Source organism: Ornithorhynchus anatinus, chromosome 4 (assembly GCF_004115215.2).
Source record: "Ornithorhynchus anatinus isolate Pmale09 chromosome 4, mOrnAna1.pri.v4, whole genome shotgun sequence".
NCBI lineage: Eukaryota > Metazoa > Chordata > Mammalia > Monotremata > Ornithorhynchidae > Ornithorhynchus > Ornithorhynchus anatinus.
In genome coordinates, this window is record NC_041731.1 from 112,808,550 (window position 1) to 112,832,706 (window position 24,157).

At 42.9% G+C, this 24,157-nt stretch overlaps 1 protein-coding gene across 2 annotated transcripts; it reads right to left on the reverse strand.

Moving 5' to 3' along the window:
* Nucleotides 1–815: 815 nt before the first annotated feature.
* LHX8 (LIM homeobox 8) lies at nt 816–20,491 on the reverse strand. Of its 2 annotated transcripts, XM_029062205.2 has the most exons (9): nt 20,257–20,490; nt 17,700–17,789; nt 17,280–17,441; nt 12,908–13,029; nt 10,812–11,032; nt 10,320–10,423; nt 7,088–7,183; nt 2,217–2,400; nt 816–1,424 (listed from the first exon to the last, which is right to left on the reverse strand). In XM_029062205.2, exons 1-9 carry the CDS (start codon nt 20,335–20,337, stop codon nt 1,348–1,350), a joined length of 1,137 nt encoding a protein of 378 aa, XP_028918038.1. In that variant the 5' UTR covers nt 20,338–20,490; the 3' UTR covers nt 816–1,347. The 2 variants fall into 2 exon arrangements, with proteins under 2 accessions (XP_028918038.1, XP_028918040.1); XM_029062207.2 differs by lacking the exon at nt 7,088–7,183 and having other exon boundaries at nt 20,257–20,491.
* Between the last annotated feature and the right edge of the window lie 3,666 nt (nt 20,492–24,157).

Here is a 24,157-nt window from a genome sequence, read left to right on the forward strand (position 1 = left end):
TTGCTTATCTTGCAAAGTTGCTTCTGCAGGCAGATGAATCATTGACAGCATTCTCAAAGTGTTCAAGCCAAATGATGACTCCAGATTGGGCTGGGAAAGACTAGGTACACAACAGTTCCCAAAAAGATGAATATTTCACTTTGAAATAAAGCAACCAGAAGCAGAGATCCCTGAAATTGTGAAATTGTGTCATCTTAAGGAATCATTCCAGTTCTCGGAGGCCTAGTTTCTGCTATCTTTCCTCCTCTACTTGTTGGAACTAATTCATTCATATTGCCCAGTTTTCCATTTGGGATATGCTTATTCCAAAAGAGATCATTTTTGTGAAAAGATCCCAGCTTCACCACTGAGCAAGACAGTGCCACTTTAAGACTGATCATTAACTAGTTTGGATCTTGCTCCGCCTTTATTCTTTCTTCCATTGATATTTTAGATACAGATCTGGATCTTTTGATTTTAAGTGCACTGTGGGCAGGGAACATGTCTTTCACCTCTGTTGTATTGGACTCTCCCCACTGCTTAGTGCAGTGCTCTGCACACTAAGTACTCAATAACTACCAATGACTGAATGATGCTCCCAGAGATATGAATTGTCCAATTACCTGAATTATAATAAAAAAGTTAAGAAATGGATATGTCCTTTCTCTTAAAGTTGGTTTGTAAAGTTTGAATTTACTAACAATTTTACAAAAGACAAGTTAAACTATCACAAGAAAGGAAAACTTTAATGAACTTAAAGAATGATAGGATAGTTAATTCTGGTGCTATTTACAGATACTAGTAACAACCATGAACACAATAACGTGTTATCTTGGCATGCTACAACAGAAGCTTTATTCAGGTCATTCAGAAAACATTTGCAACTGAAATGTATTTTGCCTATTCACAGATACAAGCGTCAAAGAATAGGTTGCATATAACAAAAAAAAAATACAGGTAATATTTTATACCAATAACTTACAGATACAAACTAATGATAAACTACAATTTCACAAAGAATTGTAAACAATTTGCACACTTGTCAGTCCTTTCTTTTATGCAAAGTGCTCTTTTGATGACAAATAAATTAACAGATACACAACTAGCATGAACTACTTCCAGACAATACAAAAGGGGTTCTTTTTCAATAAGTCTTGTAAACATAATTTTTCTCTTTAATGAAGAATTAAAGAAAGTGTCTTGCAGGCCAACTATACATCCATACCTGGGAGCAAGTGATCTTGAAAATGCTTTGTGTGTTAAATAAAAAAATTAACATTAATATCTTTTTTGATATTTAATACACAATAAATGACTTAAGATTACATCCTTAATAGTTTATATCCCTGAAAAAAAAAAAAGAGGGAATTAGGTGTGGCTTATTGGCAGCTGTGTCATCGAATGGGGTAGCAAGGGCTGGAGTCCAAGAGCTGTTGGTGAATGAGCTACAAAATAGAAAGATAGTTATTGGTTAGCATTGTCGGGCAGGTAAAACATTAGGAACTAGTAAATAGAGGAAAGAAAAGAAGAAACACACAAAAATGCACTGTTATCGTAGCTGAGGGAATCAGTAAGTTACACACTGACCTCAGCAAGCGTTCTCATTTCTCCAGCCCAGAAAATATAGATTAAGTCAGATTGGAGTGATGTTGTTCACCCCAACTCTTCAGTCTGGCCACAAGCTTTAACCACTTTAATGCCATCTCCATCCAACCCCATTGGCTGCACTTTACCTTGCAGCTGGGAAGACAAGCAGATTCAGTCTGCAGTGGTGTTCCTAGTTTTACCACTAGAGTTTGAACTATACCCTTCAATGCATCAAATGTGATGTTAGTGTGAATGCACCAAAAATTCAAAAAAAAAAAAAGCCTTAATCGTGAACCGAATATTATTTTTCTTGAACATATTTTAATTTGAATAATTTTATTTCCATCTCAATTAACTAAAAAAAGGAACAGTAATTATATCTTAAAAATAAACAGCAAATCAAGTATTTAGGGTAATTTCTCATTACCAGTGCTCATGTTACAAATAGAGCAAATTACACAGTGATTTTTAAACCTATACCAGAATCAAGAAAGTTGACTTAGTTTCACTCCCACTCAAGTGCACCAAGGTAAATATCACTATACTTTGAAATAAGAAACCTGAAAAATGGGAAAGTTGAATTTTGTTAACCTATTTCTAGAATGGCATTCTGGTCAATTTTCCCAACTTGAAAATATTGTCATACCTACCATCCATATAACTATGTAGCGCAGTTAACATTGTCCCATCTTGGGGTACATATGCAGAATAGGTCATTTCTTCTAACATAGGGGGAGATAATCTTGAAGGCTGAACTGCTGTAACTGGAGCAGTGGATGAATGGTTAGGACTAACGTGTTTCTTGTGCCGGGCCCTACAATTTTGAAACCAAACCTGTAAAGAGGATTTTTGGGGAGGTGAGGGAGTGGATAGGGAGGAGAGAAAGCATGTATCAGTGTGAAGAGTCAACTCTAGAATACTTTAAATAAGACATTAAGCAAAATCAATATCCAATGAAATGAAACTGTAGTGTGTAGAAGAATAGGCTACAATCCTAATTCAAATACTGAAGCTGTTGTGGACACTAATTTCTGTTCTCAAAACTTAGAGGGCTGGGGTAGGAGAGCAGGAAATATGGTTCCATATAAACAAGTGTGATAATATATTTGGTATTATGGAATGGAGAAGTAACTCTTTGGGAAAACAGTGCAATATTTAAGAATTTACAAATAATATTGGAACCAACAAATATTGTAGAAGACGCAGAGTTTCACGTATCACTTGAAAATTTGGAGCCTACAACAATTTCAGCAACTTTTAAGACTGTCTGTCCTAGGAATATTATGGAACTTTAAGTCTTTTATCATTAAAAATCTTAATACCTTTTAAAATCTAGAGAAGAAAACAATCATTTTCTGATGCTTCTAAAAATGGGACAACCGCCGTTTTAACCTGCTTAATCCTAGCCTCTGAGGGTTATGAGCTACTCTCTGGAAATAAATTTGGTAAGTTTTCTACAGGCAAATTACATCATTTTCCTGAAGCATCACTCAGCCCACTTCTCGCCTCTCTTAAAAGCCCTCAACTGGCTCCCTGTGTCTTTCTGAAAGAAACAAACTCCCCATATTCAGTTCCAAAGCTCTCATCATTTGGCTACCCATAACCTATCTGCTCTGTTCACCCACACTTCTCCAACTTGCTGTCCTCCTTCCTCCCAAGCCAATTTTCTATCCGAACTCACTCTCAACTCTCCCACCTCCATTCCCTCACTCACTCACTCTGCTTTGTTTGCCATTCCCTCCTTCTCCACATTCAAACCCCTCCTAAAATCCCATAAACTATCCCTGATATATTCTCTAACACCCTGGACCCTATCTTCCCTACAACCATCACTTATGAATTTGTTTAACCCCAGAGCACCCATGAGTTCTGAATTATTTTGATCTCTCTAGTTGTAAATGTTTCTCTCCTCCATTAGCTTGTGAGAACCTTTTGGACAGGGAACATATCACTTCTTTATTCTCTACTTCCCAAATGCCTAGTTCAGTGCATTGTACCAATCGGGCCCCTAATAATTGCTACAGTTCCTACAACACTAATTTAATTGATTTACCATATTTACTCACATAATTGCCTCATTTTTTGGCAACCCAAGAATAGAGTAGGGGCTATGAAGTGGGGATAGAGAGCAATAACCACATCTAATCACCCACTGTGTATTTCCCAGAGCTTAATATAGTCCTCTGTATACAAGTGCTTAAATACTATTACAGTAAGGAGAGCATGAGGTAAAAAGAGGAGGAGGAGGAAAAAAGAGACAGAGCTAGAGAGAGCACTTGGGATTGTCTTTTCTGTTGCACTTACCCCAGTAGACACTCAATGAATCAAAACTATTTCCACACCCTTCTCTTTTGATCAAAGCTCTTTTCAACTAAGAAAATTTTCTCCCCTCTCATATCCCCCCCAAGCCCCTATCTGTGGCCCTAGTTCATCTGACCCTTCTCTGCTTCCTAGACTAGTCAGTGCCTAGAATTAGAAAAAGCCCTTTCAAGACTTTCGGGAGCTGAATTTACTTTCTACCTCCAAGATATTTAGTAGTAATAATTGTAGTGTTTGTTACTAAATGACTGCTTTGAGACAATTATGCAGCATCCAGAAGCACCAGTCTCCCAGCTCTCCAGATAAGATCTTACACACCTGGAGAAATATTTTCATTAGGAGGTTCAAGTTAAGTATGCAAGTGTCAAATTGGATTGTGGGCCTTTGCAGTGAGTAGGCAGGATCCAATGTACAGACCAGAATTTAAGAGGAGTCAACTTTGGGGAAGTGGGGCCATGCCACAGTGCTCTGCACAAGTGCTCAATATATACAATTGAATGAACATCTTTAACTGTGGACTTGGTTCCTGATATATCAGCAACCACTACTCAAAAAGGATTTATCAGAGGTATATGAAGTCCCAGTGAACATAAAAGGTCACTTGCAAGGGGGATGACCATGCCACCTGCCTCCAAATGCCGCCCTCCTCGGCCACCCCCCCCAAAAAAAAACAAGCTATTTCCACTTTCATAGCCTAAGAGAACCGGGATTACCCTTATGCTTCTCATCCCCTTTTCTAAAATGGCAAGATCTTTGTACCTAAATGTCCTTTATCAATAATAATGATAATAGTAGCATTTATTAAGCACTTACTAAGTGCCAAGCACTGTACGAAGCGCCGGGGTAGATACAAGCAAATTAGGTTGGACACCATCCCCTGTCCCGCATAGGGCTCCCTATTTTACAGATGAGGTAACTGAGGCTCATAGAAGTAAAGTGACTTGCCCAAGGCCTCAGAGCAGACAAGTGGTGGAAATTCAATCAAATCATTAATCAATGATTTGAGCACTAAGTGCAGCACACTGTACTAAGCACTTGGAACAGTATAGGCAGCAGCATGGCTTAGTAGATAGAGTACGGGCCTGGGAGTCAAAGGACCTGGGTTCTAATTCCAGCTCCACCATATGTCTGCTATGTGACTATGTAAAATGGGGATCAGAGTGTGAGCCCCATATGGAACAGGGACTGTGTCAGATCTGATTAATTTTTACCTACCCCAATGCTTAAAATAGTACTTGGCACATAGTAAAGACTTAACAAGTACCATTATTATCATCTGCAATACAACAGAGTTGGTAGACATTCTTTATGCCTAAGAAGCTCATTTCTTAATCGGCCTATGCTTTGAGAGTAATATTGACTCTCAAGCACTGTCAGAATTGATCATAATTATGCACTAGTATGAGAAAAAATGGAGGGAAGCTGTTGACTCTACCTTCCACAACACATCTACAATCCAACCTTTCCCCTCCAAACTGCTACCATGACAGTCATTTCTAGTACTGCACCAGGCTCTTCAGTCACCTTCCTCCCTCTAGCCTCTCCCCAATTCCAGTCCATAATTCACCCTGCTGTCAATCATTCTTTTCTACAAACTCATTCTACACATTTCCCCACTCCTCCAAAACTTCCAGTGGTTACTCATCCACTTCCCAAACGTTCTTTACCATTGACTTTAAAGCACTCAATCAGCTTTTTCCCTCCTATCTAATCTGACATCTCCCAACCCAAAACACTTCACTCCTTTAACATCATCCTACTCAGTTTATCTTGATCTCCTCTCTCTTGCTGTTGACCCCTAGCTCACATCCCTCCTCCTGCCTGGAAATCCTTCCCTCTTCATATCCAACATATCACCACATGCTCCATTTTCAGAGTCCAACTAAAATCATATCTTCCTTGACTCACTTCATTTCCCACCACCCTAATCACTCTCCTTTCTGTGTTGCCTAAACACTGGGACTGTACGCCTTAAACACTTCAATATACACTCCAGAAGATTTATGGATATATCCTGTACTCTTCAGATTTCCTCTCTCTGTCATTTATTTTAATGTCTCCTACATTCGATTTTTAGATCCTTGAGGGTGGAGATTGTGTCTACCAACTGCATTGTATTTTACTTTCCCAAGTGTTTAGTACAATTTTCAACACACAGTAAGTGTTCAATACCTCTAGAAGCCTTCAACTAAATTTTCTGTAAGTAGAAAAATATTAAGGTGAGGCTTCCTACCAGAGCACACTAAACTAGTTGTAGATTAGAAGGGTGTTATGTCGTTGTCTATTTTCCTAATATTGAAGGAGGTGAAGGGGGGAAAAGTATTATGCTCAGACTTTTAAGGACATACTGATACTGAGGCAAACCCTTTCAAGTTGTCAGATACAAAATTTTAAAAAGGCCTTATTGCCGCTTTCCTTACAAAAGAAATTCAGATTCGTCATTTCTCTCTGGCCTTTCATTTAATGCACATAAGGTTATTTTCTTCATCAAAATGAAGTCCTGAACTCACGCTTGGAAATGCAAATGACAAACAGCTGCCCAAATAATTTAAGCAAAGAGAAACAAATAACTCTGTGATTAAATGTCCTCCCTGCTTATCCAACAATCTGGTTACTTTTATTTGATCCAGTATGGCTATTTGCTCAGTTTCCATACCTGCTATTGGAAGACATACTTTGGCTGTGCTGGCTATCAAAGAACGGCTACTGTTGGTAACTACTGCTGACAGGGTTCTGAGTCCAGTGGAAGGGGTGAAGAAGACTATAAGCCCCTTTGAGCAGGGAACAGGTCTACCAACTGTTATGTTGTACTTTCCTAAAGTACAGTATCCCACCCATAGTAAGCACTAAATAAATACCACTTATTAATGCTATCATAGCAAAGTTAAGTTGTGAGGTTGAGTGGCCTTTGGGGGTGTCCTGCTGCAAAATTGATCTTATGATTCCTCAGCAGTCACCTGCTTTATTTAGTCATCCTATTACTCTTCTGAATTCTGGTGGTGCCCTAATCAGTGTCAAGAGCAGGGATTTCCAGCAATAATCATAACTGCTTTCAGCAACAGAACAAAGGGATTGGCCTGAAATAGATCCAAGTGGAAGGTGCTCAATGAAATCTCTTTGCTGAAGAGGATTTATCCCAGGATAAAGCCCTCAGCCAATTAGGAAGTCCTGGCAGTCCCACTGTCAAGTTTAGTGAAGTCACCTGTATCACACGTCTGCTCAAACCCGTCCTTTCTGCAAGTTTCTGGAGGGTTTGTGCATCTGGATTGTTGTCCTGAGCAAACTGTGCTTGCATAACCTGAAAGAGCAGAAAGGAACCCTTTAAATCAGAGCAATAAAGTGTTGCGAAATGGAGTCATCTTCCACACAAAAGAATCATGAAACCCATCGAAGAAAACACAGAGAAAATATACCTCCTCCTTGGATTTAGACCAGGCCCCTTTCTTCTGAAGAAAAACAAGCACTTTCACATCCATTCACCTCAGGTCTGCCCTTGTAACACTGAGAAGCAATGCAAATCAACCCCAGGAAGAAGAGCTATGCACCTTCCTGCTGCCACTCATTCTCTAACTGCAGATGAGTTCTGTGGCATCAGCTGGGGGAATCGCTCAACTGCCACTTGAAGCTGGGCTCTCCCTTCTCTAGAATTCAGGGAGACATGAAGTCCTGTCCTTTCTGGGAACTTCCAGATTTGAAGGCAGGAAATCCTGCTCCAGAAAGCTCACATTTAGGGAGGCCGCATTTTCCTCCAAACCAAGCACATCTTCAAATAGGGTTATCCACTCCTGATAGTGTTTCCAAATAGAGCTGCTTTAATTTTCCACCCTTGGCAAAGCTAGGGAAGACACATAAGAGTCTCTGATGGTAGAAGGGAAGAATAATGAAAAAAAAGAGGGCCCACTCTAACAAGTGTCAGTACTGTAAGGATATTATTAACCTGTAGGGTATGCATTATATCTTAGATGGAGAAACTGATTCCAGAAATATAAAGTGACTTGTCCAAGATCCAGAGGCCCAGAACTAGAATACCGACTTCCAAACAACCAGCTCAGTCACCTTTCTTCTAGAAAGTGTAATTATGAGGTGATGCATAAAGAAAAAACTCACAAGTCTACAGATCTTGCCATCTTTATTCCAAAAAGTCTCGCTTCTAGAGGTCAGATGTTGGGGGGACAAGATGTCCCAGACAAGAACAACCCACTCTCAACCCCCACACAGTGAAATATTACAGGCAATGAGAATGCCCAGTTTTGGATTATTTATAACCACATTTGACATGGTTACTAGGTTGGTATTATGCTTCAGGTTATGAATGAAGCTCATATCATAAAAATATCTACGCTCTTCTGCCCAAGTGGCTCCTTAGATCCTGAAGTGATCCAATCCCAAGAAGTAATTATACTTGCTTATTCAGCAGATAGCACTACTCCTTTAAGTGATTAAATGCACAAATCCCCAAAGTAGGAAACCCATGAGTGGCCATCCTTGTAGAAGTAGCATGGGTGACATGAGAGATGTCTCTTTAGTCCCAAATTCTTTATTTAAAAAAAGTTGATTTTAGGATCAAATTTTCTTAACACATTTAAGCAGAGCTATATAATTATTCCTTTAGATTAAAAATCATTATCTCATAATAGAAGAGCAGTAGCTTCTAACATCCATTTATGAAAACCAGTTGAGGTCAGTGGAAATTAACCTATTTTCAGCTGTGTGTCCCAAATGAACAAGTTATTTATTCATTGGCATCACATAATATGCATCTCTTGGATTACAGCCTCAGGTAATCTAAAAAACTAGCAATATTTTGCATTTAAAGAATTTTGTACAAAGCTGCAGGAGAGTTTTTAAGGTCAATCTACAAGGTTAATAATCTTGTAATGTTTTTAGCAATGCTCCACTGCTGATTCATCACAGTGAAACAGAATAAAAAGTGCATACATTGACATAAAATGCTCAGATAATAGTAGCAGCCTTTAACAATTCCATCCATCTTTGGGCCATCAACTTAGAGAAACATCAACAGCTTGGAATCATATAGACTTTACTATAAACTTGAGAATTGTCTTGCTTCACCTCCCAACCCTTCTTTGCTTTGTTAAAAAAAAAAATCAATAGTTTATTAGTTTCATATTTCATCTGAAATTGAGGCACAAATGAGTCAAAAAGTATTTCCTACCTTCAAAGTGAATAATTGGACAAACTATGACACTGTTTCAGAGCTGAAATATACTTATATTTATGGTTTTGATTCAACATGCATCTTTTCTAATGCAGAAAAGGTCCTCTTCCTACCATGTTAATTTTAATGCTATTTCCCAAAATGAATTTTTTTTCCTTCTACATCGTCCTTCCTCTATGCCGTCAAATAGAAACTGAAAATTTATATACTAATATTTCACACATCTCTATACACATACACACACAGTCTTGATGTTGAAAAATACTAAAACATCCCAATATCTCATTTTTATAGCTTTCAAATTTCACACAACAAAAGTAGCTTATGCTCAAAACTTATTTTATGTACATCTGACTTGTCAGTTCTACAAAATGAAACCACATTTACCTCAGAGCTTTGTACACTGAACTGGATTTGTTTTGTTAAAAGAAAAAAAGTATTTAATCCCAGATCAATCCATATTAATTTTAAGTCTGATTTCAAGATACAGAGAATTTAAGTGCATCAAAGATTATCTATTCTTAAAACATGGGTAAAAGCAGGTAGTAATTTTATCAGTAGATTTTCTTACAAAACTATTGTTAAACCTATTACAGTTGTCGATCTATTTAAATATACCAAAGAAAATAAATCCTTCCTTCTCCAAAGACCTAATCAACCTTCAGCCCAGAGTGATGGAGTTACCCTCACTCTTTTTCAAATAGAAAATGTCCGTTTGATTGAAGTCAACCTGTGAGTTCCTCTTTATGCTGATGTGAATATAATACTTTCCAACCATGAAAACATACAATCTTTATGGTTATTATAAGGCTGATTGTGGTGTGTTACCAGGAAATCTAAAACTCCAGCACATTAGTGTCCTGAAAAGCTTTATGCAGTACATCTCTTCCTATTACATAACTCTCAAAATATTGTGTCTTCTATTATAATTACACATAGTGATGTAAAGTCTGGATTAAGCCAATTTCACCAGGCATTCAGAACAGATCAACATTTTGTTTCCACTTTGAAGAACACCATCAGTTACCTCCAGGGAAATAAAAGCTTGAAGAGCGACTATTTCATAATAGAGGGCGAACCACATTTTCCAGGAACATGTTGCGTCAATTTTTTTTTTTTAGATGTTTGGGGACAATCTAAGTGTATTCATTCATATATCATTAATTGTCACAAACATTTCAGTGCACAAATATTCATTTTACTGTAATTTAAATGAAAAATTCTTGGGAAAATTTCAACATTTACAATTCTCTACCTGGAGTTGATCTGCCGTAAAGCTGGTCCGAGCTCTTTTTGCTGGTTTTGGATGATTAACATCTTGTTCTGTTAGTAATGCTCCTTCGACACTGATCCCGTTCCCTGAATTTTTAAAATATTGATATACGTGAGCTGATATGTGCGACATTAACCATGCTGGAACGGGTATTTACCATTCTTTGTCTAGTCAGAATAAAAATGTCATATTCTGGGTCCCTTGAGTTAATATTTTAAGTTTGCTTAAAATTCAAAATACAATATAACAAGCTTTCCACCTATAAGTTTGTAGATTTAGTCAAAATCAAGACATGCATATACTAGAGTCATTTTCAGGAAATACTTGTCCAATCATATATGCAGAAAGTACTCCAGTGAATTATACAGAAAGTCATTTATTAAGATGGCCTCTTCAAGAAGCAAAATGAGAAGACTTTTTTGAAAGCATTTTTAAAGCACCCCTCCCCAGGACTAAAGCTATATAATGCATTACCGTTTTCAACTTCTCTTTTTAAATTGTCCAACATGCAGTCGTAATGTACTCTACAGAGGACTTTCTCTTCCACCAAAGCAAATTCTTCTCCTGTGGAAAGCTGTCTTTTGCAGGAGAAGCAGGCAAAGCACGCCAAGTGATATACATTTCCTTTGGCCCTTCGGACCCAATCAGTAGAATGGATGTGTCTGCCACAACGAGAACAGCGAGTTCCATACCGTCTACAATAAAAGGAAGAAAAAAAAAATGTATCAGAATTCAAAACCTTGCTAGAATACACAAGCAATATTAATGTTCAGGAGATTTTTATTCCCTTTTGCCAAAGTAGGTGTAGTTTAAAAACCAATAGAATTGGAAATATCTAATGGTTTTTAAGGCACAAAGGTTAATTCAGGCAGTTCTGCTAAGGGCAAAATCTACTCATTACTATACCGCTTAAGAAGCAACTGAAAGAAATGAAGGATAAAGTGGAAAAAATTGGAGTTAGGCTAGACTAAAAATGTCACCATTCTAGTGAATATGCATTACATCCATGTGAAATCCTTTAAATTTAAGATTCCCAATATGTTAAGAGCAAAGGTAAGAATGCCATGCTTCCTAAAAGTAAAATTCAGTTTCATAACTATGAAATAAAAGCTTCACCAAATTAAAAATGATGATCAATATTTTTTTAGTAGTCATTAAATTTTGGATGTGGGGAAAAGAATGCATTATAAAAGGGTGAAATAAGGTTAAAAAAAATTCAGGACAGTTTTCCCCGAAGTCACAAGGTAACATGATGTTATCCACAGAAATAATTTTTACAGATCTCATCTGACAGTTTCTGGAGTGTAACACGGACATAAAGATCCAAGTTGGCTTTGAAAATCCCCAAATAGACATAAATCTTCCTTTCTTTTAAAGCAGGAAGTGGCTTGATGCCATTTGTCAACTATTGTAAAAGGAGAGAAGATGCAAGGGAGAGAAGATGCCTATTTTTATATGCCAACAGTACCGTAAGCTGATCAATTAGATACTTGAAAATTCCAATCATTTTTCCCTTAGTAAATTGTTTAGTAAACTAAACTGAACTAGTTTATTTGGCTATTTTTAAAATAATTAAAAGTCAAAAAAGTTTGATTTTGAATCTGTACAGATGAGAAGCTGTTCCATTTTATAAAGCAATTGTACATGTTAATCATTAGTTATATGGCAGTGGTACAAGTTCTAAATAACCACACAACTTATTTCAAAATGTAACATAAGGAACAAGGGGCAGACCTACAGATGTAGAAAATGAGTGTGCACTGTCGCTTAAATTCAGAGAAGAAGATGGTGTTTGGAGAGGAGCGTTAGCAATAACTGGGTTCCAAAACTGAGATAATCATGAACCAAGTATAGATTTTTGCTCTGTGTAAATTTCTATAAAATTTGCTTTGAAATAAATATAAAAGCCTCGTCTCTATAAAGAACTCTAAAAATGGCAACTACCAAAGCCCTGAGACTATTTAAAATTCCACTAATAATGTCTCAATAGTGCTCCCATTCACCATTATAAAATTCATCATACATTTGGTTTTAAGGAAAACCAAATAAGTTGCTTAACTCATTCTTAGTTTTTATAGTTATTTTGTGTTTTTCTAATGGACTTTGTATTCTACTGCTAATTGCATCTAACAGTCTTTCCTCTGCTTCCTTGTACCAAAACTATGAAGAGTTTATAAAGGACCTTGCATTTTCTCTCAAATTAAAAAAAAAAATGAATCGGTAACATGAACATTCTCTCCATACAACCCACTATAAGGCACAGTAGAACTAATAATTTCAAATGTACACTAGAAGAATCTTTACATGTCCCTAAGGACACTGGATTCAAAGTGCTAAACATTTTTATTTCATCATTTTTAGACCCTCATATAAAAAACTTGAAATAATGCTCTAAATCAATGATAAATACTGATCTTTTATAAATGACTCCAAGAGGAAAACACTAAATGCAGTTAATTCTTCCAACAAAATAGGAGCTACACACACACACACACACTGCTGTTTTAAGAATTAGAGTTACTTGTTGTCTTGTCATTAAGGGGAGTCAAGAACTTCTATATATGAAATACCTGAAGTAATCAAGCTTGCAGAAAATGTCTTTATCTTTTATATAGCAACTGGTATGTCTTCCTAGGGAAGTTCTACAGACACTGCAGGAGAGACAACGCACATGCCAGCACAGATCGTTCACCTGTGTAAAAAAACAAACAAATAAAAGGAAATGGGTGGGGAAAAAGCTATTTCAATATAATAATAAAGAATTCACATTAAAATAGTAAGTACTATTTTTACACATAGGGGGTCCAAGCCTTAAATATTTTGCATATGTGAGTCTATTGAGTTTAAAGTGAAATGTTGCAAGTCAATGTAAATGTGAATCTGGAGATGTCCCTAATTCTTTCCATCTTCCTTCCTAAACTCCCACAAAACCTTAGTGCTTTGTTTCAGGATAAAAAAAGGTTTACTCTGTTTATGATTAACAAAGTTCTTCAAAAACTAGGAAGTTTTTTAAAAATTGGAAAATCTTCAATTTGTAAATGTCCCAAATTCAGGTTCCTAAAAATAATGGCATGCTTCCATTCCCAAATTCTTTACATGCTGTGATCTTTAAAGGCGAGCAAACCACACACCCCACTGAATTTCAGGCATCTCCGAGTAATAAAGGGAACAGACTTATAGCACTGCCCTAAATATGTGGGCTAATAGAGAGATGGCTTGGATGAAAATGCCCAGTCTCAAACGAATCATGTGATCTATTTCTTTACGGAGCTCATAATAACAAGGTTATATTACCAAGACAACTAGATTTCAACATTGGGTTTATTAGTAATGTTACTCTTACTGTTCAAGGATGTAGGAGCTGCTGGGAAAACAAATGATATAATTAAGCTTTCCAAAGGTAACTGTAATTTTTGAAGAGTTGCTGAAAATTGGCAAGTGGTTTCAAACACCCAAGCTTAAGGACTTAGTTTAAAACTTGACTGAAGTGTTGAGACTACTCATGTTAAAAGATAAACTACTTCATCCTACATTACTTTCTAAAGCAGAAAGAAATCCAAAATACTATTAAACCCATAAGCAAGGAGTACCTAAAAATGTTCACTTCAAAAGGAATTAGTTCCAAAAAGTGCAATAATCATCCTGAAAGCACTACAGGTTTTAATGCTGATGGGAATGGAAATATATAGTAGACCAAAGTTAACATTTAAATCTTAAAAACTGGTTTCGTTTAAATGGATATATAGTAGATTTTTGATAATTTAAGAATTGTGAAAAAATGATGCAAGGAACAAAAAGGAAATTGGTACCCTTAAGTGCAATTTATGATATCAATCTGTACAAAACCACTTGGTAATATTGTGACCCAGACCTTTCCTGCAGCCCAAAAGTTCCTGCACTTTTCTGGCACAATAATTTTGTCAAAATTACTATCCACTTAAACAATCTTTCTTTACAAACACCTTGTTGGCCAAAGTTTAAGACACACAGAGGGGAAGGGCAATAGCTCAGAAGGGAGAAAATAAATTATTCCAACCTGATTAATTTGTATTCCTCCCAGCAGTCAGTACAGTGCCTGCTAGCCTGCTACATAATAAGTACTTAAAATACCATAATTATTATTATCACAACTAAGAGTCCACAGATACCTTATCTAGGTCAGCTTCACACAGCACTCACTATTTCTCTGAAAGCACCACTGAGAAAGAAGCTTATAAAGAGGTAAATTGTCTGTTGGAAGGTAAAACTCAGTAACAGCTGTGGTTTATCGAAGTCATGAAGCAGAAGTCTTTACACAGTACTGTGGTAGTACAGGTCTGGCAGAACCGACCATTCAAAGTGCAGAGCCCCGGGTAAGAGCCTGTCAATAAGACCCAAAAATGGAAAGGAGGGGACCTAACCTGCTAAATTTTCCGGCCCCCTCACCACACCCCCACCATCCAACCCTTGGGCAAAGTCCCTCTCAGGGCTGTCACATAATTAACAGAAAAGGAGTTGGAGCACTCCTAGGGTCACTTCCTTACTAGGAGGCCCACAGCACCAGAATCTATTAAATTCCACCACAAGGGAAAATCGTCTTCTCTCAAAATAGATTTACTAATTGTTTACATGGTCAAAGAACTTGCAAATAGCAATATCTTTTGCAGGTGGGGATCAGAGAGAAATATTCCTAGGCATTTTAAAAAGTTCACAAACATGATTGAGAAACCCAAAGCATCTGGAGCTATGCTGCATAAGTTTAGCCCCATAGCTCTGTGACCAGGCCACGAGAAGAACCTACATCATCCAGTTGTCTAATCTTGACCTTATATTTAGATTAGGAAAAGGTATTTGGGGATAAGGGCTAACATGCCCCATCTATATTAAGTGCACAATTTTTTTTTGTTTGTGACCCATGCTGAATTTAAACCTAGACTTCACAAGTCAGTCATTTTTCCTAAAAGGCCTTCATGCCGATCATAATCCACATATAATTTTAAATAAATATGGCTCACAGTTTTCAGAGGTCAGTAGTGATGTGCAGATATTATCTAACTATAGCCAAATGTTACATTAACTGCTTTGACTTTGTAAAATGGATAATTTAATGAACTAAGATTGAGCATTTATGTATTTAAATTATAAATTGAATTGCTTTCTAACCTATAGTTACAGTATGCTGTACACAAGTCAGCGCTGAAACTAGAAGGGTAACTAGGTGGTAGGATGGAGTTATAAAGGCCATTTGTAAACTTTGTTATTTATAAAAGTCAGCCTAACCCACAGAATAACTTCATTAATAATATGTCTGATGAAGATACAGTTTCCATTTCAATTCAAATGCCTGCTGTAGTGCTATGCACACAGTAGACAATCATACTGAGAGTGATTTAGTCATTTAAGAAACATTTCAATTTAAATCCTTATTTAAATAAAAATATCAGGCTATCAAAACCATTTTAGCGGACAGAATCTGTGGTGTAAAGTTCAGAAACATGTAGATTTCAGATACATTTTAAAAGGCTTTGGAATGAGTATCTTGAATGATTAAGTATTAGCAAAATTCCAATCGAATTGTACTTTCCAAGCACTTATTACAGCGCTCTGCACTCACCAAGCGCTCAATAAATACGATTGAATGGATGAATTTTAATAAAAATGGCTAATCGGTGATATTCCACATGCTTCACCCCAGCCCTGAAGAATATAAAAATGCAGTAGTGTTCCCACTAGGAAGTTGCTGAAGGGTCGTTTTATATTCGTTTAGAATACAAAGGGATCATTAAAGCTTAGGAGCAGAACGCTGAAAAAAACAAAACACAAGGAAGGGAGTAGAAGAGTTTAGAGCTCTACTGAAAGCATAAAATATTGACATCGAGTACCATATCTTGGAGTGTCTTAATTCCGTGCACTTCACATGGAAAAGTTATTAATCTTGCCCCAGGGCTGGGCCTGCCAAGCTTCCCCAACCGGAAAGCTCGAAGACAGGCCGAGGCTTTGAAATGACCCCCACCGTGCACGTGTTTCTCGGAGACCCCCCTCCGCCCCCCGAAATCTTCCCAAGGGGACCCAATCCTGACCGGACTCCTGGGCCCAGCGCCGCAGCCTGAACCGGTGGCCAAGGGGGCTACCTGAAATCCTAAACCGCGGTGACCTCGGAAAAAGCCGTCGTCTTAGATAAGTTCTCTGCGGACAAGCCGACGGTGTGACCAGGCCCGGACACCCGGGGAGGCCGTGGAGATGCCCGGAGCCGGTGCGGGGGTCTTTCAATCATTCAATCGTATTTATTGAGCGCTTACTGTGTGCAGAGCACTGTACTAAGCGCTTGGAAGAATATAATTCGGCAAAAAATCGAAGTCCCTGCCCAACGAACTGCCAGTCCAGAACGGGGGAGACAGTCAACAAAACAAGTGGACGGGCATTAATGTCAATAAATAGAATTAGGGTGCGGGGGCTTGAGAAGTACAATTCGGCAACAAATCGAGGCAATCCCTACCCAACGGGCTCATAGTCCAGAAGGGGGGAGACAGGCAACAAGTGGGCAGGCATCAATATAAATAAATAGAATTAGAGTGCGGGGACCGGGAAAGTACAGTTAGGCAAGTCGAAGCAATCCCTAGCCAACGGGCTCCCAGTCCAGAAGTGGGGAGGACAGACAACAGAACAAGTGGAGTGGCATTAATATCAATAAATAGGATTAGGGTGCGAGGGCTGGGAAAGTACAATTCGGCAACAAATGGAGGCAATCCCTCCCCAACGGACTCAAAGTCCAGAAGGGGGGAGACAGACAGCAAGTGGATAGGCATCAATAAGTAGAATTGGGGTGCGGGGGGCCTCTCTGCTTCTCCACGGGCCCTGCCCCAGGGACCATCCGGCGGGCATCCCGACTGGGCCCCTGCCCACCTCCCGCTCCGGCCTCTCCCCACGTGGCCGCGGCCCGCCCGCTCGCCCTCTGTCCCGCACCTTGAGAAGATACTTGTCGACGATCTCCAGCCCGCAACTGCTGCACACGCACTTGGCCGGGGGGCCGCCGGGGCCCGAGGCCATGGACCGGGGCGAGGACGACGGCGACAGCGGGGCGGAGGAGGAGCAGGAGTCCTCATCCCCCGCGCCCTCGGGGCTCACCTGCGGGGGGACGACACGGCCCCGCCTTCAGGACTCCCCCTCCCAGCCTTCCCGCCCCTTCCCCCACCCGGGACCTGACCCTCGACCCCCCCCAGGACCGACCCACAGCTGGTCCTCGTCCTCTTCCCGCGCTCCCGCCAAGGATGGACAGGACCGGACCTCATCCCTCCTCTCCCCATCACCCCCCATTCCTCCTCCTGGTTCCCCTCCGGCCCAGTCCCGGGTGGAGGGCAGCCCCCCATGCCCCCCCCCACTTACCAGGCCTCCTTCCCCGGCTCCTTTCCGGGATCTGCCCGCTGCCAGGGCAGCCGCACTCCTCCCGCACTCCTCAGACATGAGCCCCGGGAACTGCAGGAAAGGACCGGGGGTGGGTAGGGGTGAGGGGCACGGGGCAGGGCACAGGCGGGGGGAGGGGGAGAAGAGAGACAGAGACACGGGGCAGAAATTAATTAGCACGCCCACGGGCGCCGGCCTAATGAACCACCTGGAGCCGGGGCGGAGCGCCAGGCCCGCAGGGAGGCTCCCTCCGCCTCGGGGGCGCACGGGGGGTGGGCAAGGGAAGTGGCACAGCTGGGGCAGGGAGGTGGAGGAGGAAGAGGGAGGGAGCCTGACCTCCCTCCGCCCAGAGACCCTCACTCTCACCAGGACTCACCCACCGCCCACTCAGCCCTTGGTTGGTGAGCAAGGGAAGGGGCACGGCTGGGGCAGGGAAGAGGAGGGAGGAAACCGAAGTTCCCTCCGCTCAGAGATCCCCCCACTCTCACCAGGACTCACCTTGCCACCCACCACCACCAGGACCACCCCCTACCTCCCACCTCGCCCTCTCCACCTCCCCTCGGGGGACAACAAGTGGCCAACAACCGCCTTTCGGACCCAGCATCTTCTCTGCGCACGTCAATCACCGCCCAGCTGGGATCGCCCGGCCGAGGGTGGGGTGGGGGGAGTAAAAGTGAATTTCAGAGGGCAGGGGGCGGGGAAGAGAAACTTGATTTCTTTAATAACCTCAATTAAAAGAGCAAGACGCGAACGTATATACATATTATAGACGATCTATATACATATATTATAGAGAGTTATCATTATAAAAGGGGGGCTTTTTGAAGGGGATAACCCGAAAGGTGAAGAGGTTTAATAGGATACTTGAAGCTAATTACAGCGGGATTTAAGGAGCCTGGTGTTTGTTCCGATGACAATTTGAATGGAAAGGCTTCAGATTAAACGGAGCCAGCAGCTCTTTCGTAAACTTGCAGCAATTAGAGCTGTGAGTGATTTACACTCGTTTCTTTAAGGTGTAAATTGCCACTTAAAGCGCAATAAAAGTCAACATTCGAGCTGCTCGAGGATTATTTTTAACCAGCGCCAAAAAAAAAAAAAAGCGGGGCGAATAATGGAAAATATCCAGCTGAATTTAATTTGAGCCATTAAGAAAAAAAAAACCCCTCATCCAACCGCAGGTCAACGCTTTTAAAGCGACACAATCGACACCTATTACACCATCCCTCCGAGGCTCCTGTGCGGACAACGATCCGGTCCTCCCCGCGCAGTTTGTGTGTTCTTTCTCCAAACCTCGGGTTGGGCATTTAGGAGGCCGGTGGCCTTGGCCGTCCGTGCTCGCTTGCCCTCCTCGGCCGGGCAGAGTTCCTGTCCTTTAGAAGAGGGACCATGCGGTGCAGCTGGAGACTTGGCTCGCCTCCGAAAACCAGTTTGCAGCGAGGTTGGTGGCCGGAGAGATAGCGCTCCCTGCACGAATAGATACATCTGCGGCCGTGATCCTCCCATCATTCCATCTCTAGGTGTATATTATCAATAAAGATAATAGTTATGGCATTTTTTAAGCGCTTACTAGGTGTCAAGCACCGTTCTAGGCGCTGGATATATCCATCTCTAACGCGCACATGGGGGACGAGGAGTGTGTCCGACCCGATAATCTTGTATCTGCCTCCAGCAGCTTGGCACCTAGAAAGCGCTTAACAAATACCGCCGCGATTATTATAATTTATTATTACTGATAGCGGTATGAACCCCTTAAAGAAATGCGGTAGCACTGCTCTGCGGTCACAGAGCAGACAATCTCTGTTTGCTCTGAGCGAAGCCGGGTGCAACGTGGGGCAAACAGTGGAAGGGGTTTTTCGGTCTCTGCTGTAATAATAATAATAGCAATTAAGGTATTTGTTACGCGGTTACTATGTACCAGGCACTGCACCAAGCGCTGGGACGAATACCAGCAAACCGGGATAGACACAGTCTGTGAGCCACGTGGGGCTCACAGTCTCAAACCCCATTTTACAGATGAGGGAACTGAGGCCCAGTGAAGTGAGTTGGCCGAGGGGAATATCCCCACCCAAGACCGCTCGGGCAGGGCCCAGCTTTCGGGCCGTGTCGGAGCGTTTAGGAGGCTTTAGGAAAGGTTTCCCCGATTGGCCCGTCTCCCTCCCTGGGCTCGGAAATCCATCTGGCCGTTCCCGCAACTCCCGGATCGATTGGCCGGGGGTGCGGTAGCCCTCCCGCACCTTGGCGCATCCTCCCGCTCCTTTGCATCCGTTCATCCATTCATTCAATCGTGCTCATTGAGCGCTTACCGTGTGCAGAGCACTGTACTAAGCGCTTGGAGTGTACAATTGGGCAAAAGATAGAGACAACCCCTGCCCAAGAACGGGCTCAACCGTTCGCGTTTCGCGCAGCAACTGGCTTCTTCCTCCGAATCGCAGCCCGCGCCTCGGGGCTGAACAAATTCGAGTGGAGAAAGAGAGAGCGGATTAGGGAGCGGGAAGCCAGAAGTTGCGGGGGTCTAAGAGGCTCGACGGACCTCGCTCACCTTCTCCGAGGAAACATCCAGCTCGGGCACGTCCTTGTCTTCCAGTTTACACACAAACATCTGGTCGCTCTTCCAATACATGGCACTGCTAGGGCCGCTTATCACATTCCAACTCCACCAACGGCCAGGACTGGCTCGATCGCTCTCACTCACGCATAAACCAAACGCGCTTTCAAACGCTGCAAAAGGAAGGGATGGAAAGGGGGGAGGGGAAATGGGGAAGGGAAGGGGGGGAGAAAGGAAAAAAAGGAAAAAAAATCGTCCAAGAGAGGCCTGTGGAGGCTGCGATCGGTTGGCGATAGACTGTTCTTAAGCCTCAGGTCCCCACTTCACTGATGTCAGCCTCTTCAGAAAAAAAGTTTTGTTTTCAAGGGGGTGGAACCTTACATAAAGGGAGGGAAGAGGAAAAAAAGCGAGAGAAGTCTTTTCCTGGTTGACTAGCCTCACCTCCTTATGTAAAACCCGCCTTCTGTGCATGTTCAGATCTTTATCAGGGCAAGCCAACTCACTCAGGTTTTGTTCTTCAAAAACACGCGCACACACACATACACACACAGAGACCAAAGGGAAGGGCCTGTTAACTTTTGACTTTTTTCAAAAATCTGTCTTCCTCGTTTTTCCTCTCTTTCTATCGCCTGTTCCCTCCTATTCCGAACCCCAAAGCTAAACGAGAATCAGGTTACATCTCTTTCTGCAAGAGCCGAGAAGACACGCTGAAGGGGAAGCGATGAGCCCTGTACATTTTAGCCATTTTCCCAGCTCCGAGAGCCCTTTTTTTCTTAGCCCGTAGCAGGCTAATAGAAACCCAGCCTGCCCAGTGAATTCGAAGTCTCCGTCTCCCCTCCTCTCAGAGTTTTCTCGAGTAAGATAAAAGAAGGGACATCTGAACGGCGTTAAAAATAATGTTGCGATTAATTTTGAAATCAAGTCTACAAGGGGAAAAAAAAGCATGGGGCTAATTAGTCCTCCTCATCTCGCCCTAGACCCAGAGCCCGAACCCTAGAAGTTTTCGTCCCCTGGTTAAAGCGGTGGGGCGGAGGTGTTAGGTAGGACCGGCCTTTAATTAGGAAATTGAGGGGGCTAAAGGGGGGGCCCATTTCAGCCTCTTCCCCTTTTTGTTTGTTTTCGTTGAGGGAATCTGGTGAAGAAGAAAAAATAAAATATTGTTTCTGGATTATTTTCACACCAGGAGGAACTCCTTTCAATTGCAGGTGAAGGCAAATTTTTGGGTGCCTCTCGTTCGGTAAAGGTATTTACCTAAATCATATGCATGTGTTTTTTATTAGCCTCTGCCCTTCCATTTTTCCATCTCTCCCTCTCTCTCTGTCCCTTCCCTTTGGTTTTAGGTCGGTCTAAAGGTAAATTTAGTTTCTGGCGCGACTAAACCCCGATGGTCCTAGCTGGGGAATGTTCCACGGAGGCGGAGCGGGACTTATTTACATAGTCGACTCCGTAGCGCTGGCGAAATTGCAGAAAATCCGGTGAGTCGCCAGTCCTCGGAGAGAGCAAACGCCCGGAAACGTCATCTGTTTTCTCAAAATGCGTGTGTTTTTCTCCAGTGCGCGCATAGTTCCCTAGCCAATGCGCCGTCTTTCCCAGAGCCCTGTACCCCACACCGCTCTTTTCTTTACTTTCTTTCTATTCTCACCATCTTTCAAAAAAAACGAAAAAACTCCAAAAAGCCCTAACAGACCAGATCCTCAATCACGGTTCATGTTCATCTTAGAAATCCTCCGGGCACGACTATCTGATCGGATCTTACTTGAATTCAGGGGACCAGCAAATGGGAGAGAACTGTAATTATGTAAATTGTGCCTCTGTCCTCTTATTATATTAAGGGGGTAAAGAGGGTGGGCTTGACCAGTCAGTCGGCTGGGAAGGCGAACTGGAAGCGGAGAACCGAGGGACTTGTGTTTTTCATCAACTGTAAAAATCTGCATTTAGGTGGGGTAAGGGGGAGGGGGGCGAAATCCGCATAATGCATTTTCCATGATCTAGCATCTGTTTCGGGATGGCGCGTATGAACGGAAAGACAGAGACGTGCGGAGTGTCGGATCTATCAGCCCGGTTATAAAGTCCCGGGGTCAAGCATGGACTCAAACCTAACCGTGCACTCCGGGAGCCAGGACGGCAAACGTTTGGTGTTTGTTTTTTTTTTTTCCTCTGCGCAACGTTTTGAGAGTGAACCTCACGAGGGCCCCTGTCCGAGCGGGACCCCTTGGGTGGGGGAGGAGGGGAGGCTGAAAAGCAGTGGGTTGATGAGCCCATCCCACCCTCCCCAAGCCTCCCTCGGCCTGCCCCTTGCCATCAGGGTTTCGACATCGCCCCCATCCCCAGGCCGACTGCTCCAGAGGCCAGGAATTCGTTTCCTACCGACCCTGGACTTGTCTATTGATGGAGAGATGGGACGGAGCTCCTTCCATCAAAATCGCGCGCAACCGATTTCGCTTTGGATTGCCCCGAAGGTGGGCCTGGTTCCAGGTGCCACCCCGGGAGCTCCGTCTCTCTGCAGAAAAACGATCTGAGGGTCTCAGGTGCCGACCGAGCTCCTTTTCTGTCCGCGTTTACTCCAGCGCGGGTTTAGCCTGGCCTCCCCGAATCTAGTCTGTGAACCCGATGTCGGGTAGAGACAGTCTCTACTTGTTGCCCAATTGTACTCTCCCAAGCGCTTAGTACAGTGGTCTGCACACAGCAAGCGCTCAATAAATACGATTGAATGAATGGCCGGTCCTCCAGCCTGCAAGGCCATTCCCCTCCTTTGGCTCCAGAAAAGGTCCTCGCTGTGCGGCTGGTGGCCCAGGCCCAGAAATCAGGGGACTTTAGGGGGGCCAGTGGAAACCCGACGGGGTGGGGGGGCGTGGGGTAAGGGCATCCCTACATGCAGACGGACAGGGTGATTTGGGGGAGACCAGTTGCTCCGGGATGGAGGAAGCGCGTCCAAGCATCCGTCCGGTCGGGTTTCCGAGTGGCCGTCGCGGCTTTCCCCTTCCCGTCTGGGCCCGCACTGGGCCGAGCCGAGCGCACCGGGATGCGGGTGGGAATCTGGGATGGGTGGGCTGCCCGGCCTTGGATGGCGACCTCGGCCGGGAGACGGGCCCCTCCGAGCCGCCGGGGCTCAGGCGTGGGGCGAACGAACGAGCCAGCCAGCCAGCCAGCCAGCGACCTAATTGAGCCGTCTGCAGCTGTGCAATCTACAATCGTCTAATAAGCCAGCCACCTCGGTAATTCTTATCAAAAGGCACAAAACGGATATTTTCACCCTCGGCTCGCACCGCGGGCGCCGTGTATAAACATCCTTCATCAGTGGGATGAAATTAAGCCTGCATTGAGAGAGTCCCCTGAAACTTGATATTTAAAAGCCATAGATCCGAATTAGCAAATTATTCCTGAAGTAGGGCAGGGCGCCGCCAGGTTGGCTTGTTGAGCCCCTTTTGCCTCTACTCCTCGCCGCGAATAACCACAGGTTTGTTCTCGAGGAGAACGAATTGAACCCGGAGGTTCATTCAGCTGCACCAGCTCCCGTCTGAGCAATCGTCCCAGCTCCTTTCCTGCTCCTTGGGCCACGGTGCCCCGCACCCACGTCCCGCTTCCTTCCCTCGGGTCTTCCCAGACCCCCTCGCTTGGGCAGAGACTGGAAATCGGGTCTTTCCCTTGCCCTGCCGTGAACTGGGAAGTGACCCCTGAAGACTCCTAACTCCGTTCTTCGAGGTGGCCTTTAGGGAGCCAAGAAATCCCACAGCGGGGTTTAGCGGGACGCCCTGCTCCGTTCTTCAGCCCTTCTCCATCTTTTTTTTTTTTTTTTTTTGCAGAAAGGGCGTGCGGAAGGGGTGCCCGCCCCAGTCCAGCAGGGCACGATGTCCTCTTGCAAGGGATGCCCCCGAGCCTACGTCCCCGGGCTCAG

Bases quoted from the DNA above. Each gene is read 5' to 3' on its own strand.
- LHX8 (XM_029062205.2), bottom strand. From the start codon at position 20,337: ATGTATTGGAAGAGCGACCAGATGTTTGTGTGTAAACTGGAAGACAAG. The intron at 17,790-20,256 runs GTGAGCGAGGTC...CCTTTCCTGCAG, and splicing joins TGGATGTTTCCTCGGAGAAG to TTCCCGGGGCTCATGTCTGA. The intron at 7,184-10,319 runs GTAGAGAATTGT...CTGCTCTTTCAG, and splicing joins TTACGGCAGATCAACTCCAG to GTTATGCAAGCACAGTTTGC.